The sequence below is a fragment of the Papio anubis genome, chromosome 16 (genome assembly GCF_008728515.1).
Source record: "Papio anubis isolate 15944 chromosome 16, Panubis1.0, whole genome shotgun sequence".
Taxonomy (NCBI): Eukaryota; Metazoa; Chordata; class Mammalia; order Primates; family Cercopithecidae; genus Papio; species Papio anubis.
This window is the reverse complement of record NC_044991.1, coordinates 31,122,691-31,139,638: the sequence shown is the minus strand read 5'-3', so window position 1 is coordinate 31,139,638 and position 16,948 is coordinate 31,122,691. Positions and strand designations below refer to the sequence as shown.

Here is a 16,948-nt window from a genome sequence, read left to right as displayed (position 1 = left end):
GGCCCTTTCTGGTAGGCCTGTGCCCACTAGCACGGTCAGCAAGGACAGCCAGCGCCCCAGAAGACATGGTAGTATCCCTGTTTCATAGAAGAGAAAACGGAAGGCTGGGCGTGGTGGCTCATGCCTGTAATCCCAGCACTTTGGGAGGCTGAGGCGGGCAGATTGTGTCCAGAATTTATTCCTTCTGGTGGGTTCTTGGTCTCACTGACTTCAAGAATAACGGTGAGTGTTACAGGTCTTAAAGATGGTGTGTCTGGAGTTTGTTCCTTCAGATGCTCAGATGTGTCCAGAGTTTCTCCCTTCCAGTGGGTTTGTGGTCTCGCTGACTTCAGAAGTGAAGCCCCAGACCTTCGCAGTGAGTGTTACAGCTCTTAAAGGTAGTGTAGACCAAAAGAGTGAGCAGCAGCAAGATTTATTATGAAGAGCAAAAGAACAAAGCTTCCACACACCGCAAAGGCACTCGAGCTCAGTTGCCTGTGGCCTCCGGAGGCCAGGTTTATTCTCTTATTTGGCCCTGCCCACATCCTGCTGATTGTTCCACTTTACAGAGTGCTGATGGGTCCATTTTACAGAGCGCTGATTGGTGCGTTTTTACAGAGTGCTGATTGGTGTGTTTACAATCCTTTAGCTAGACACAGAGTGCTGATTGGTGTACTTACAGTCATTTAGCTAGGCACAAAAAGTCTCCAAGTCCCCACTCAACCCAGGAAGTCCAGCTGGCTTCACCTCTCAGGATCACCTGAGGTCAAGAGTTTGAGACCAGCCTGGCCAACATGGCAAAACCCTGTCTCTGTTAAAAATACAAAAATTAGCCGGGAGTGGTGGCAAGCACCTGTAATCCCAGCTACTTGGGAGGCTGAGGCAGAAGAATCACTTGAATCTGGGAGGTGGAGGTTGCAGTGAGCAGAGATGGCGCCACTGCACTCCAGCCTGAGTGACACAGCAAGACTCTGTTTCAAAAAAAAATAATAATAAAACAAAAGAAGAGAAAACTGAAGCTCAGATTCCATCACAAGCTCCAGGGTAGCTGGCTGGTGTGCTGTGCTGTACGACCTGAAAGAAGTGCCCACTGGATGCCAGGCACCTGCCATGGACCACTTGGTCAGGGGGAAACATGATGCCCATTGTATCAATGGGATAACGAGGTTCACAGCGGTGACACCCCTAACCCACATGGACAGAGACAGCAAACGGCTGAGCTGGGGTACCCCCCTGTCTGAGTTAGCAAGCACCCCTGCTCAGGCTGCTGCTGGCCCAGCCCTATGGCTAAGTGGATTCCTGCTATCGTATGCCCCCAAATATAGATTGGATGTCATCCATCTGATTGGGCCCCTGCACTGGCGAGTATCCTCCTGCCCCCTTCACACCTGAGCTGACAGTGTCTGTCTCCTACACAGCAGGCTGTAGTAGAAGCATCATGAGTCACACAAGGAACTGGACTCTGCCATCAGCCCTGCAGGCACCAGATGAGAGACGCTGCTCTCCCACACAGCGAGTCTCAGCTGTCCTGCTATTATTTTATATGCCACTAAGAAACAAAAGCATGGCCACTTCCACCACGGCTCAACAATTTTTAAAAACACCCTTATATCAGAGGAGTTAAAATGTGAATAAAGTACACACAGGAATGATCAAGTATGGATTTTCCAGCACACAGACAAATCTACAAGGCACCAGCCATGTGTGCCAGGCCACAGTAAGGTATGGCCTGGCCACACTCCCTCCAGCAACCTGCAGACTCTGCTCAGGGTGGGACGCCCCATCAAAGGCCTCCACCTTCATGTACCACCATGCCCAGTAACATGGATGTCCTCCAACAAGAAGTTCAGGTATGTGGCCTGGTGTTCAACACTGAGGTCCTTCAAATAGTTCCCAGGAAAGGCAGAGGCTGAAGGCCTCACCCGGCAGCCCACCTGCCGCTCACGCCCACCCTCAGTAGCTGCATGCGGAAAAGAAGGTGCATGAGCGAGGCCACAGCTCACTGCTGTGCCACTCCAGTCATAGTGGACTGTGACCAGTTAGTTATCCAAGGACCATGGCACAAAGTGCAGATACCCAATGCAAAGGGATGGGGACTGAGGATAAAGAATTCCAGCCCCTTCACCAAACTCACATACAGAGCTGGAGAAGGGTGAGTCTTAACGCTGAACTCTCTAAGAGACCAGGAAATAAAATAACAAGGGCTCATTTGACCATGGCACCCAAACCCGACACCATCCAACACTGTGGCTGCTGGCAGAGGAACTTGGGTCCCAGTTTAGCCCAGTGAGGCTACAGGATGGAGGCCCACTCCCAGACAGGTAAGGCCGCTGGTGCTGGGGAGAGACATGAATTAAAAAAAAAAATGGTCCGATGGTGAAAAACAACCACAGGAAGTGGGGGTGGGAGCCCTGAGCTGACAGGGCAGAAGGAAGAGCAAACTGAGGCCTGGCCACGAGGGCGTGATGTGGTGGGAGGGGCAGGCAGGGTCACAGGGCCATAGGGACACGGCTGCATGCTGGCCTGACCCTGCCCACAGCTCAGCTGTGCATCGTTAGACGGGTCACCTGCCCTTCTTAAGTGTCAGTTCCCTTCAAAGATGGAATTACCACGATCTGCCCAGAGGGTGGTGGACTCAAACTTTAAGTGAATGCACACACAGCATCGGGGCATGCTGGCACTCATTCCACTCCCACCTGCCCATTCCCCCGCACCCAGAATAGGGCAGAGGCTGGCAGGAGCTGGTGCTCTGTATCCCCTCTTACCTTGGTAATGATGTCCTTGAACTGACCCTCCTTCCAGGCTTCAGTGGGGTGGCTCATCATGGTGAACACAGCATTGTCGTATTCCTCGTACTTGTCGTAGAGAAACACCAGCTCAGCCCACAGGTGTGCCTGCTCTGCAGCCCTCAGAACCTGGACAAGGAGGCCAGGGTCGGCTTGTGCCGCATGTGGCCACGGCTGCCAGACTGTCAGGAGCACACAGTACCTTTGGGATATTGACACGGGACCAGAAAAGCTCCAGGTGCTCCAGCATCTTCTGTGGCTTGAATTTGGAGTAGAGGATGGCCAGCTCTGTGAACATGCCCATGTGGGCCCGCTCCAGGCCCAGGGCCGCCTCCAACATTGAGATCAGCTCCTCAAAGTAGCCGCGATCCTAGTAGACCAACAGCCACACGTGGGGCAGCGCGATTGCATGCTTCCGGCAGCCACCCTCCAGCCCATGCCCACGCTGCAGGGACCGTGCTGGTGACTGGGAATGATCCCGAGGAGGCACGTGTGAAGAAAACGTGTGTACATACTGTGCTACAGATCATGCCATTTACTTAGCAACTTATTGGATCATCTGACAATTACCAGTGGCACACTGCACTACAATTTTCAAGTTTAGTAAGTGCAAATTAGTATTGCCAATTTTATGAAAAGAATTAGAAAAAAAGTAGGAAGTGGGTGGTAACAGGGTCTGGGAATGATTTGTTTTAATCCCTTGCCACAGCTCATTACTGAGATCCTGGCTCCAACAAGCCTTCAACTCCACTCACGATGCCATGTGGCTGTTGTTTCACTGTGTCCCTAATTATGATGGCCAGCCCCTTGCATTCAGCCCTACACCCCTCTGACATGCTCCTTGGACAAGACCAGATGTCTGGTTACAGCCTGCTCAGCATGCAGAAACCCTGGAGAAACACCCAGCCATGTGACCCTTTCCCTTTACTCTAACCACCACAGCCCTGGGAGGGCCCAACCTAGAGGATCACCTCACGCCTCTTGTTTTCCTAAGGAGGACACCTTCTTTGCCCCCTCCACTCTCAGACCAACCTCATTTCCCAGTGGCATACTTGTCTGCCAGCAGCATCTGCACCCCCCAATCAGCTACAGACACGCCGCCTGTGCTCCTGTCTGGAATCTGCCCAGCCTGTAGCTCCATCCCACCTGCTTGCCTACCAAGGCCACTGCTCCAGTGACTCCTCATTTCTCTTCTGCCTTATCTTCGCTCTCCACAGCTGGGTTCAGCAAGCATCCCACTTATCCTCCTGTCCTAAACACCTCCTCTCGACCCAATGTGCCTGCTAGTTACCAACCCATTTTTTTCTACTTCCCTTTGCAGCAAAGACTCCTCACAGCAACCATTCCCATTCCTCTCCCTGTTCTCTCCAGTCAGCATCAGGCTGAGTCTCCCCCAAGCTTCAGGTCACGAGCATCCCCCTGGCCCTGCTGACCGCTCCCTCTTCCCCAGTGCATCCAGAAGCCAGCACACTCTCTGGGTTTTCTTCCCACTGTACTGGCTGCTCCTGCTCTCCTCCTCAGCCCATCCCTGTTGGGCAGTCTGGTCTTTTCACCTACACTCATCCCCAGGGGACTGCAGGCAAACAGACAGATATGGATCACTTGTATGTCAGCAACTCCGGGTTCACTGCTCTAGCTAGGCTCCTCCTCTGTGGAGCTCCAGATCTGTCTCCAGCTGCCTACCTAATGCTCCCACCTGAACATGCAGCAGGCAGCTCAAGACTTAGCACCACATGTCCAAAAAGTAATTCCTGTCCTTACCTCCCACGCTGCACCTTCAGTCTTCCCCTCATCCACTGGTGATAACTCCGTATTTCTAGTTGTTCAAGCCAAAACCAAAAGGAGTTCTCCCGGGCTTTTCTCTCTCACTCTACATCAGTGCATTAGCATATCAGGGTGGCTGCTCATTTAAAGCACATACCCAGTCCTGATGGCCTGATCACCTCTCACCCTGTCACCACCACCCTAGTCAGAGTCACTGTCCCTTCTCGCCTAGACCACTGCAACAGCCTCTAGCTGCTCTCCTGGCTCCTGTCCCTACTTCTCAAGTATGTGGTCTCAGCACATGAGCCACCATGATCCTTTTACCCCATCAGGTCAGCCCTGCATCCATCCCAAGTACAGCCCGTGGCCTTCCTAACGGCCTGAGATCTGGCCCTCCATCAGCCTCCCTGCCCCATCTCTGGTTCCAGCCCCTTCCTTGAACACACAGCACACTCCTGCCTCAGGACTTTGCCTGGCCACTGACCCTTCCCTCAAATGTCCTCATGACCAAATCCTTCTGTTTCTTCAGGTCTTTGCTCAAATGTCACCCCATCAATTGCTGCTACCTTGACTGCCCCTTCATGAAACTCCATCCAGGCACTTCCATGCCCTCAAACCGGCTCCATTTTCCTCTATAACTCATCACCTTCAAACACACTATACAATTATTCACTAGGTTTGTTGCTTGCCTGCCAACCTTGCTGAATGCCAATTCAATTAAATAGAGGCTTTTCTGTTTTGTTCACTGATACAATTATTGAGAATAATGCCTAGCACATAGTAGGTACTCAAATATTTGCTGACTAAATTGTTCTTTTGTCAGCCCTGTACTGGTTGATTACCCTCCCTGTTGGCTTTCCAGTTCATTTCTCAGGCGCCTCTCTGGGGGTGGGAAAGCATTTCTCATTGAAAAGCCATCACACCCAGCCTGATATCTAGACACTCTGGTGCTGGTGCGAGCCCCTCCAGACGACGTCTGATGTAGTGAGGGGTTTGAGGCTCAAGTTCCATGGCTATGGTAACACTGCTGAGCAGAGTCCATCCCATCTTCATCTGCCTTGACTAACCATACCTGCAGTGTCATGCAGCTCTAGGAATCCCACAAGTGGAAGCCCAGGTCCCTAAACACACAAATCACTGTCTACCAACCACTCAAGAGAGCCCACCTACAGCATGAACACACAGGGCCCCGCCCTTCCAAAGGGTCCATGTGGGGTTCCCTCTCTTGCCCGTGCTTTGTCCCTATGGCAATTGATAAACAGACTCCTGGGGCTACACACTGGGGAACTAGGCTATGGACCGGAGCTCTGTCAACACCAGCCCAGTATTCTCAGCAACCCGCCAAGGGTTGTTCCCGGCATGCAAGCCACTGACTGAGTTTCTGAAGGCCCAATAACACAAAAGGAGGGAGAGAACTTTAAAAACACAAAATTCCAGCCAGCCATGAGGTCAAGGATCGCTAACAAGGCAACTGAATTTAGTTTATAAATGACCGTCTAACACATGAATTCTCCCCTTGGGGCCATGCTTCAAATCTGCAGATGCAGCACTGTGACGGTCACATGCTAAGGGGATGACCGTGCCTCTGTGTGGAGTATTTAGGCATCACTTGTCATCTGCATTACCAGCAGAGATCATCTGGTCACCTGGTAATAGCACATCAGCTCCTCCAGCTCATCTGCATGAATGACGATGTGAAGACCACACAGCTGTGCGAGGTGGAACTCCTGTCCATCCACGCAGGCAAAGCACACCTAGGGGATGGAGGGCAAGCGTGAGGGTCCCCAAGACAGGACACAGCACCACAGCAGCTGACTTACAAGGGACACAGTTGCAAATGCAGAAATACCAGCCAGTGGGGTGTTTTAAGTTGGATTCTGAACAAGTAGCTAACTCCAGGATGAACTGTACAAGACTGGGAGGAAAAAATATGACATTTATAATCTGCAGCAGGCCAAGGAGGTGCTTAAGACCACAGAAAGAAGAAAGTTCGTGCATTACTTCTTAGGCCCTGAGTTTTGTTCAGGTGGCGGGAAAGTCATACTGGAATTCCAGGTTTGGGGTTTGAAAAGGAAGGCTAAAAAATAATGACCATCGGAGTGCATCTCATCTGAGTGTTGTTTTCACGGGGGAGTTTGCTTTAATAATTTTTTTTTTTTGAGATGGAGCCTCGCTCTGTCACCCAGGCTGGAGTGCAGTGGCACGATCTTGGCTCACTGCAACCTCTGCCTCCTGGGTTCACACCAGTCTCCTGCCTCAGGCTCCCGAGTAGCTGGGGCTACAGGTGCCCACCACCACACCCGGCTAATTTCTGTATTTTTAGTAGAGACGGGGTTTCACCATGTTAGTCAGGATGGTCTTGATCTCCTGACCTTGTGTGCCTGCCTCGGCCTCCCAAAGTGCTGGGATTATAGGCGTGAGCCACTGTGCCCGGCCTGCTTTAATAATTTTTTAGACTACTTTTGTTTTCTGTACTGTACAGTATGTATACTTAACGATAACAAGCCTTGAGAAGTACAGAATTCTCCTGTGCAGAGAGGCCCTTCAGCTGTGCTTCCTGAGAGAACTGACAGGACGAACCCTGCACCACAGAGCTGGGTGTGCCGTGCAGTTTCCCTGCTTCTCCCACCTTCTATACACAGCACATGTTCCCAAGGTAGAGAAAGCAGAACATGAAGATAAACAAAAATAATCACATAAGCCAGTGTCATTAACTTGAGATACAATCTTTGGCCCACTGTTTCCTATATGTGATACGTACACCAGCCCCCTGACAAATCTCTCACATATGCACAGTGGAATCACATCATACATTCTGCATGATGACATATTCCTCGCATAATATTGGCAACATATTTTCCTGCAACTCTGCCTATTCATCTTAAACAACAGGGTAGAGTTGTAATGCATACATTAACAAAGGCCTTGGCCGGGCGCGGTGGCTCAAGCCTGTAATACCAGCACTTTGGGAGGCCGAGGCGGGCGGACAACTTGAGATCAGGAGTTCGAGACCAGCCTAGCCAACATGGTGAAACACTGTTTCTACTAAAAATAACAAAAATTAGCTGGGCTTGGTGGCATGCGCCTGTAATCCCAGCTACTCAGGAGGCTGAGGAAGGAGAATCGCTTGAACTTGGGAGACAGACGTTGCAGTAAGCTGAGATCACACCACTGCACTCCAGCCTAGGCAACAGAGCAAGACTCCATCTCAAAAAAAAAAAAAAAAAAAGAAAGCCAGGCACGGTGGCTCACACCCCTGAAAGCCAGCACTTTGGGAGGCCAAGACAGGTGGATCATGAGGTCAGGAGATCAAGAAACCTCATCTCTAATAAAAAATACAAAAAAATTAGCCAGGCGTGGTGGCGGGTGCCTGTAGTCCCAGCTACTCGGGAGCTGAGGCAGGAGAACAGTGTGAACCTGGGAGGCAGAGCTTGCAGTGAGCCGAGATGGCGCCACTGCACTCCAGCCTGGGTGACAGAGCTAGACTCCATCTCAAAAACAAAAACAAAACAAACAAACAAACAAAAAGGCCTTGACATTGGACCTTTAGGCTAATTTTAATCTTTCATTAAACAATGCTGTTTTGGATATTTTTTCACAATTTTTTCTACTTAAAGATGATTCTGATATTATCAGAGAGCCTCGAGACAATTTACCAATTTGCCACAAAGGACCAATAATGTAAATTTACAATGATTATGCAAATAAGGTGACATGATTAAAAAGGGTGATGAAAATACTTATAATACTGATAATTCCATGCTATTGAGGCTGCCTCTGGGGGCCAACTGGTCAGAGATCGGATTCTCTGGGGCCTCTGTTCCAACTGCGAACACTAGCTTAGAGACTCTGAGAATCCCAAGGGTTCAGACCCCTGCCTGGGCAAAAGACCAGCACCCAGGCTCATCCCATATGGCAGAAGAGTACCGAGCAGAACACAAAGGACACAGAGAGCATGCCTGTCCAGAGCACACTCTGCTGTCTGCAGTTGCCCGCAGCTCACCTCCTTCCACGTCCGGGTGCTGCTGGCCTTGCGGCTGTTGTCCACTGCTGCCTGATACTCACCGAGGTGAACCAAGGTGGAAGCCAGGCGGGCAAAGTTAGAAACATTGCTATAGAGCAGCTTGGCAGCCTCGTACATTCCCTTCTCGTAACAGCGGTCTCCAACCTATGGGTAATAGGGTAGCTCGACTGAGACACTCTTCAATGGGAAGATTTCTCCAGAGTTGCTTTCAAGTGCCTAGATGGCAGAGGTATTATTCTGTTTGCTAGGGTGGTAAGCATCTTTCTGATCGCACCAGTGACCAGATGAAGTTGGCCTTGGCTTTCCAGTCCCTGGACACCCTCCTCCACCTCAGGGGGCGCTTCTACTTGCCTGCTCCTACATAACCCTGTGTTCTGGCACCTCTCAGGCCCCAACTGTCACCTACTACATTTGCATCCTACTGGGCCTGGGCTGAGGAGCTGTGCTCCTTGCTGCTTCCAAGCTGTTCCCCTTCCTCCTCAATAAAAACCGTTGACAACCAATCTTGTGTCAGGTATCACTCACCAGCCCTAGTTCCTGATGCCATTTACAAATCCTTCTCCTTCTCCGGCAATTTACTTGACTTCCTATGATCTGGGGACCTTGTTCTGTTCACAAGAACAAGTCACTGCTATAGCCATACCTTACACCTCAGAAGAGAGCTGCCAGCCCTGGGAACCTGCCACAAGTACCTCCTCTACCTAGCACCGCCCAGCTCACCATCCTGAGCACCTCAACTCCACCAGTCCAGTGACCGAACTGAATTCCTGCAGCCGGTATTCCCAATACCCAACTTGCACTGCACTTGCCCCAGCTGGTGGCCCCAGATCATGCTGCCCAGCTCCTGGCACTCACCTTTGATTCTCCTGATAGTTCTCAGTCCTGCTCAGAACTAGTTCTCTGCCCATTCCCTACCTGTGGCTGCAAAGCTAAACACAGACAGCAGAACCCTTGACTCTCCTGACTGTTCTCAGTCCTGCTCAGAGCTAGTTCTCTGCCCATTCCCTACCTGTGGCTGCAAAGCTAAACACAGACAGCAGAACCCTTGACTCTCCTGACTGTTCTCAGTCCTGCTCAGAGCTAGTTCTCTGCCCATTCCCTACCTGTGGCTGCAGAGCTAAACACAGACAGCAGAACCCCAAAGTGCTGATGGGTCTCTCTAAATTCATAAAGGCTAACATCAAATGCGCTGGCAACACTACCCATCCTACTTCCGTCATCCACGGCACCTCCCGCACCACCCCACCTGCCATTATCCATGGCATCTCTCATGTCAACTCTTTCATATCTCCTTCTCCTCTCAAAGCTCTAACGATTCCTCAAGCTGAGTATTTGGCTTCCCTTTTCCTGAGAAAACAACCAGGAGAGCCTTTCACAGCACAGTGTCTGTGGATGTCCTTCCTATGCCACCAAGGTCTGCTCCATGGATGCCCCGACCCCCTCTCCACATGCTCCATGTCAGGGTTTCAGCAAATCCCTGCATCAGCATCACCTTCTGCACTCATTCACTCTGACAAGCTTAAAGAACCACTGTTCTTTTCTCGAGTTTAAAATAAAACAAAACTGGCCAGGCACGGTGGCTCACACCTGTAATCTCAGCACTTTGAGAGGCTGAGGCAGGTGGATCACCTGAGGTCAGGAGTTCGAGATCAGCCTGGCCAATATGGTGAAACCTTGTCTCTACTACAAATAGAAAACTTAGCTGAACGTGATGGTGGGCACCTGAAATCCCAGCTACTCGGGGGGCTGAGGCAGGAGAATGGTTTGAACCTGGGAGGCAGAGGTTGCAGTGAGCTGAGATTGCACCATTGCACTCTAGCTTGGGAGACAAGAGCAAAACTCTGCCTCAAAATAAATAAAAAATACTAATAATAAAATAAAATAAATAAAATAAAACAAAACTAATCCAACTTGCTCTGCCCTCAACTTACCTGGGGGCTGTCAGCCTGTTTCCACGCTTCCCATCAGAGCACAGTTCTCAGGGAGTATCTTTGTGTCTATAACAGCTATCCCCTGTCTTCCTATTCTCTCTGCAATCCACTCCAATCAGGCTTCTGCCAGCCCCTCTGCCAGGGTCACTGCTCTTCCAGACAGACACAGACATGGTTTTCTGGACACCCCTCCCTGCTTTTTTCCCAGCTCGCTGGCCACTCTCCATCTCCCCATTTCCCTGCTGTGGGGCTTTGGGGTGCTCTGGTTTCTTTCGCCCATCCCCTCCCCAGCCCCACACCCCCACTGCCATGCTCTCCTACACGGGTGGCGGCTATGGGTGCTGCCTGTCCCTGGAGGCTGCCCATGCACATCTCCAATCTAGGCTTCTCCTCTAAAACCTAACTCCTACTTCCAGCAGGACAGATTCACATGGCATCTACTAGAGGTCTGACTTGTCCAAATGAGTCCTGATGCCCCCAGGCAGTCCTCACACACTGTCCCCACATTGGTGAGTGTGATCCCCACACCCCCAACCTTGACCCACCCTCACTGTTTCTCTTCTCACACCACTCTTGGCAGCACACACTGTTGGCTCTGCCTTCAACACACATCCAGAAGCTGACTACGCTTTGCACTTGCCTTGCTCACTTTATCTGCTGTCGCTACCCCTTGTGACATCACTGCATCATCCTCCTCTACGCACTCCCTGCTCTACCCTTGTCCTTTGCTCTGTTTGTAGCATAGCAGCCAGAGGGGTTCTGCTGACCCCTATACCAGATCATTTTCCTCCTCTGCTCAAAATGTCCAGTCTCACCCAGAGCAGAAGCCAGAGTCCTCATGATGGCCCCTGAAGTCCTGACCCACAGATCAACAGCTGCCTCTCCTATCGCTCCCCAAGCCTCTCTCGCTGGATGGCTGTGTTCCAGCCATGGGCTCCTGCACCCCACAATGCTCCTCACAGGACCCTTGCACTTGCCCTGCTGTCTTGTTCTAAGAGCTCCTCCCCGGAGGTGTACAGACTCAGCACCTACCCAGGGGCCCTTTCTAAAACCAGAATGTCCACTGTCACACCCACACCGTTCCAACACTTCCTATCCCTGCCCCGCTTCACTTAGCTCCTTATACTCACCATGTAAAAGACCACAGTATTTTTAAGAATCTTATGATCCATGGGGCAGAAATCTGATTACTATTTTCCCTGCTCCATCCATAGCCCCTACCCTGGCACACAGCTGATATTTAATAAAAGGTGATGAATGCATAAATTAAGTATTCTATCAAAGGGGTAACCATGTAAGACTTGTTACTGCCAATTTACAGGAAACACAGAGAAAATGAGTTAAATGACATTATGTAGGTGCAGTCAGCTGATGCCAGACTGTGGGAAACATATACAAACCAGGCGATGGGCTGGATCTGGCCCCCAGGCTGAAGGTCACTGACCCCTGTCTCAGGGGACAGCAGAAGGCAGAGAGCTTGCCAGGCCTGGGGCCACTATGAACACAAGTAAAGAGCCAGGTGCACCTCTGCCCCACCCAGCCAGCCCTATATGAGGGAGCTTCTGCTCTGGCCCGCAGTGCCTCTGACTCAGGAGAATCCGGTTACTAAGCCAGAGGAGGATTGGGGGCAAGGCTTTGTTTTCTATTATTTTAACTACTTTTTGGATTATAAGGGCAATTTCTAAAGTTGCATGATCACTGATTTAAAAAAAAAAAAACTTTGCAAACACAGGCAAGTAAAAGAAAAGTAATATGATATTGCCAATTCCAAATCCCAGAGTTGTTCACTGTCCTCATTTGTATTATACTCCATTGATGGATGTTGTTATTTAACTATTTTTTGGCCGGGCGCAGTGGCTCATGCCTATAATCCCAGCACTTCGGGAGGCTGAGGCAGGCAGACGGTTTGAGCACAGGAGTTAGAGACCAGCCTGGGCAACATGGTGAAACCCCATCTCTATCACAAATACAAAAATTAGCTGGGAGTGGTAGTGTGCATCTGTGGTCCCAGCTGCTCAGGGAGGCTGAGGTGGGAGGATGGCTTGAGCTCAGGAGGTTGAGGATGCTGTCAGCTGAGATCGTGCCACTGCACTCCAGCCTGGGTGACAGAGGAGACCCTGTTTCAAAACAAAACAAAAGTACTATTTCCTTTTGCCAGACATTGGCTTTTAATTTTTATTTGCATAATCATGCTGCAATGATTAAATATTTATAGATAAAGCTATGTGGATCTTTTCTACTTTCTTGGGATAGATTTTTACATCTAGACTTACTAGGTCCATGTTTAGAAATAATAAAATTCTACAGGTATATTTCAAATATTTATGTATTAGCTGAACTGATATTTTCCTTTATACTTTCTTCCACTGCTTACATGCTTAAAAATTCCTTTCTCATGCAAAAATTCAAATACCTATTTAAAAAATTTTAAGTAAAGCTCAATTTTTACCTTTTATTCTTTCATCTGGAATTTTACTTGGTTACAGAATTACATGATGAACTTTTAATACCTTTCAAAACTTTAACCTAATTTCCAACCTTTTTTTTTTTTGACACAGGGTTCTCACTCTGTCACCCAGGTTGGAGTGCAGTGGCATGATAACAGCTCATTGCAGCCTTGACTTCCCCAGGCTCCAGTGATTCTCCCATCTCAGCCTCCCAAATAGCTGGGACTACAGGATGTGCCACAATGCCTAGTTAATTTTTGTATTTTTGGTAGAAAAGGGGTTCCTCCATTTTGCCTGGGCTGGTCTTGAACTCCTGACCTCAAGTGAGCCACCTGCCTTCGCCTCCCAAAGTGCTGGGATTACAGGCCCTTCACCCCTTTGTTTTCTTCTTGTTTGTTTGTATTTTAAAGACAGGGTCTCGCTCTGTTGCCTAGGCTGGAGGGCAGTGCCCCGATCACAGCTCACTGCAGCCTTGACCTCCTGGGCTCAAGTGATCTTCCCACTTCAGCCTTCCAAGTAGCTGTGACTACAAGTGCATGCCACACGCTTGGCTAATATTTTTTAGTTTTTTGTAGAGATGGGGGTCTCACTATGTTGTCCAGGCTGGTCTTGAACTTCTGGGCTCAAGTGATCTTCCCACCTCTATCTCCCAGAGTTGGGATTACAGGTGTGACCCACCGGGCCCAGCCCCAACAACTACTTGGAACTCATTTTGAAATAGAAAGCTCAAAGTTCATTTTGTTGTTATTTTTTTTTTCTTTTCCCTGTTTAGAGATGGGGGTCTCCATTGTGTTGCCCAGGTTGGTCTTGAATTCCCATGCCCAAGCAATCCTCCCACCTCAGCCTCCCAAAGTGCTGGGATTACAGGCATGAGCCACTGCACCCAGCCCACTTCGTTGTTATTCATTTCAATAAATTGTGTGCATTCCTCCAAAAAGAGTGTACTTGTAATTAATATAGAGTTATAATACGTTCCATTATCTGTTCATGTCTCTTTATCACATTTTCCAGGGGTAACATTTTATCTACATGGCAGACTCCACAATTATTTAAAAGTTTTATTTACGGTTAAGGTTTAAACGTTTTGGCTTTATTCCTATTAAAAAAGGAATGTTTTCTTCCCCATTATGTTATCTGATTATTGGTGACAGAAGCTATTAATTTTCTTTTTCTTTTTCTTTTTTTTTTTTTTTGAGACGGAGTCTCGCTTTGTCACCCAGGCTGGAGTGTAGTGGTGCTATCTCGGCTCACTGCAACCTCCACCTCCTGGGTTCAAGCGATTCTCCTGCCTCAGCCTTCCAAGTAGCTGGGACTACAGGCATGTGCCACCAGGCCTGGATAATTTTGGTATTTTTAGTAAAGACGGGGTTTTGCCATGTTGACCAGATTGGTTGCAAATTCCTGACTTCAGGAGCCCCCCTGGGGGCTGTGCACTGCCAGTCAGATTTAGGCCCAGGGGGTGTGGCCTACCTGCTGGATGTGGGCATTGTTGGGTCCATTAATAAAATCTTCTAGCTCAGAAAGACGGCTGGTTTTAGCCAAGGCAAATATAAGTTCAGTCTCTATATAGGACTCACGGCCCTTTTTCCTGGCCATCTGCAGAAATTTAACTAGATCCTCCCAGTTGTCTAAGGACAGAAAACAAAGATAGGTTAAACCAGAGCTGATAATTTTAAACAAGGGCTCAATTCCTCCCATTCTGTCCTCAGCCAGACACATTTACCCTCTCGTTAGGTCTCCCTGGGAACTCAGACTCCAGATAATGTCTAGGAGGTCTTGATTATACTCACTAAGCAGATCCGTAGCTCAGAAGGAAGGGAGGGGCAGAGCCACACTCAGGCCGCCTCCCTGAGAAAAGACTTTGCCAGGAGACAGAATGCTTGTTCTGGACATCAGAGAGGTGGGTGCCACAATCAACTTGAAACACCAGAAGATCCCTGGGAATCTGTGGGCCTGTCACTGACTTTAAAATTACTACAGTGGCGATATTGAGATATCTAGTGTGCTTAAAGGACCTCATCTTATAAAGGAGGGCAACAGTCAACTAAAAAGCCAGTATCAATAACAGAGTAACATTTATCTCAGACTCTTGTGGGAAACTTTCACGTAGATGTGCCCTCTGATATCTCTGGATACATTATATGTACAGATTTGTGAGAATCTCTTCAACTTCTTGCTTCAGCCAGGTTTTGCATCAGTGAGACGCAGAGCCCCAGGGAGGGGGATTCACTTACTGCTCCTGCTGGCTGCCTGAACAACTTCCAGGTAAGAGGAAGGGTTGTCCCCTCTGATATAGGAGTCGATGGCTTCCTTCACCAAGTCTTTCTGGAGCTGGGCTTGGGCCAGCTGACTCCACACCGCAGGCTCACTGCACCTCTCCGCAAACTCATACGCCCGGTCCAGGTTTCCAATGTGCTCGATCAGGACCTAGGGGTTATGAGAGGACTTCCATTCTCTGCAACACCTAGTCAGCTCCAAAAGACAGACACATTTTTGTTTGGTTCCCTGTTCTGCCTAAAGCTTCATGACCATTTCAATTCTGTTGGAAGCAATCAGGTACTAAGCATTTCTCAGATGGACAGGTTGAGGGGAGAGACAAGAGCCATTATATGAGAAGGCGGATGCCGAACAAAGAAGAGACACTCCAACAGAGGCACAGAGATGGAGATATCCAGGTTAAGCTTTCTGGGCCGGGTGTAGGACATGGGACTTGCTCCTGACCTTGGGAGGAAAGACAGTGCAACAGAGCATAGAAACTGTAGAACAGTTCACAAGAATTGCTGTGGGGAATAAGATTGCTCACCAGGCAGAAACAGGCTTGCTGAGCAGCCTGGCAGACTGCGTAGCAGTGAGGGCCACCACTATATAGTAGAGGAGGTGGTGGCAGCATCAGCCGCCCCCTAATATGATGAGCCCTCAAAGCAAGGCCAGAGCCCATGAGGGGGCACAAAAGAAGGGCTCCTGGATTGGGGGTTTCACAGCAGGTACAGAAACAAGGTAAAGGAAGAGGCAAGAACATAAAGATAATTGGTAGGAGAGCAGTTCAGAAGATGTCCTGTGGTTTACAACTGATTTGGAAATAAAACCAGAAAAGGCTCATAGACTGGGAAGAAAGGGCCGCAGTTTAAAGAAGAAGAGTTCTTGGGGAGGCGGAGGGGCAGGCAGGGAGGGCTGGAGGGCCTGCTCTGGGAACCCGACCTTGGATCCTGAAAAACTCCTGCTGAGGAGATGGGGGAATGGGGAGTATGAGGGTGAGCAGCATGGTGCAGAGGGCTGGAATGGCTGTCATTGAGGGTAAGGTGTGAGTGCCTCTGAAAATCAAACGTTTGTGTCACCAGGGCTGACTGATGACATTGGGTCGGTACCCAAGTCCAGGGGAGTGATCGGGAAGGGGCAGACTAACAGCCAATGGAAGGAGCACCCACAGAGAAGATCAAGACAAGGGGCCAGCAGGCTGGGAAGATGGGTTGCTGGTGAGGAGCAGAGAAGAGCACAAAGAGATGCACTAGACAACCAGAGCATCTGACACCCTTGGAGAGGACAAGGGCTTGCAGGGCGCACTCATGGTGTGGCAGAGGGTGCTAGGTCCAACATGCTTGCACTCAGCAGCCCACCTGGATTGCTGAAGCATTCATATCAAACTTGTGGAAGACGGCGAAGGCCTCCTCATACAGCGCACTGCTGACAGCGATGCTCGCAATGTCCGGTGCGTCGTAGTTGTCCAGGCGGCTGATGTACTCCATGACCCGTGTGCGGTCTGCTTTGATGGCTGTCAGGATCAGCAGATTCTGCAGATTCCTGAGGAAAGAGGGTGGTCAGCATGGCATCCCAGGAAGGAAGGCTGCATAAACCATTTTTCGGAAGGTCAGGCATCCCCAGACCCCCAGTTTTTTAAAAAATTAATTAATATACACATACATAACTGATAAGCAAATATAACAGAGTATTTGTGAAGTAGTTGAGATCTAAAAAGAAACAATATGGCAAAGTCTTAGGAAAGCACAGGTAAGAGAATCA

General features: G+C 49.5%; 1 protein-coding gene across 5 annotated transcripts in view; it reads right to left on the bottom strand.

Annotated features, from left to right (window-relative positions):
- The window catches only part of CLTCL1 (clathrin heavy chain like 1), a 113,212-nt gene that overhangs the window by 14,543 nt on the left and 81,721 nt on the right, over positions 1-16,948 (bottom strand). For 4 of the 5 annotated variants that reach the window (XR_001892133.2, XM_003905212.3, XM_009216776.3 and 1 more), the window contains 7 exons: positions 16,546-16,729; positions 15,166-15,358; positions 14,402-14,559; positions 8,533-8,697; positions 6,176-6,283; positions 2,968-3,135; positions 2,745-2,894 (listed from right to left, as the gene is read on the bottom strand). Coding sequence is in view for 4 of the 5 variants with exons in the window: in XM_003905212.3 (XP_003905261.2) it covers positions 2,745-2,894; positions 2,968-3,135; positions 6,176-6,283; positions 8,533-8,697; positions 14,402-14,559; positions 15,166-15,358; positions 16,546-16,729 (1,126 nt within the window). In the remaining variant the exon portion in view is untranslated. The remainder of the gene's footprint in view (positions 1-2,744; positions 2,895-2,967; positions 3,136-6,175; positions 6,284-8,532; positions 8,698-14,401; positions 14,560-15,165; positions 15,359-16,545; positions 16,730-16,948) is intronic. The other variant, XM_009216777.2, reaches the window with a different exon arrangement.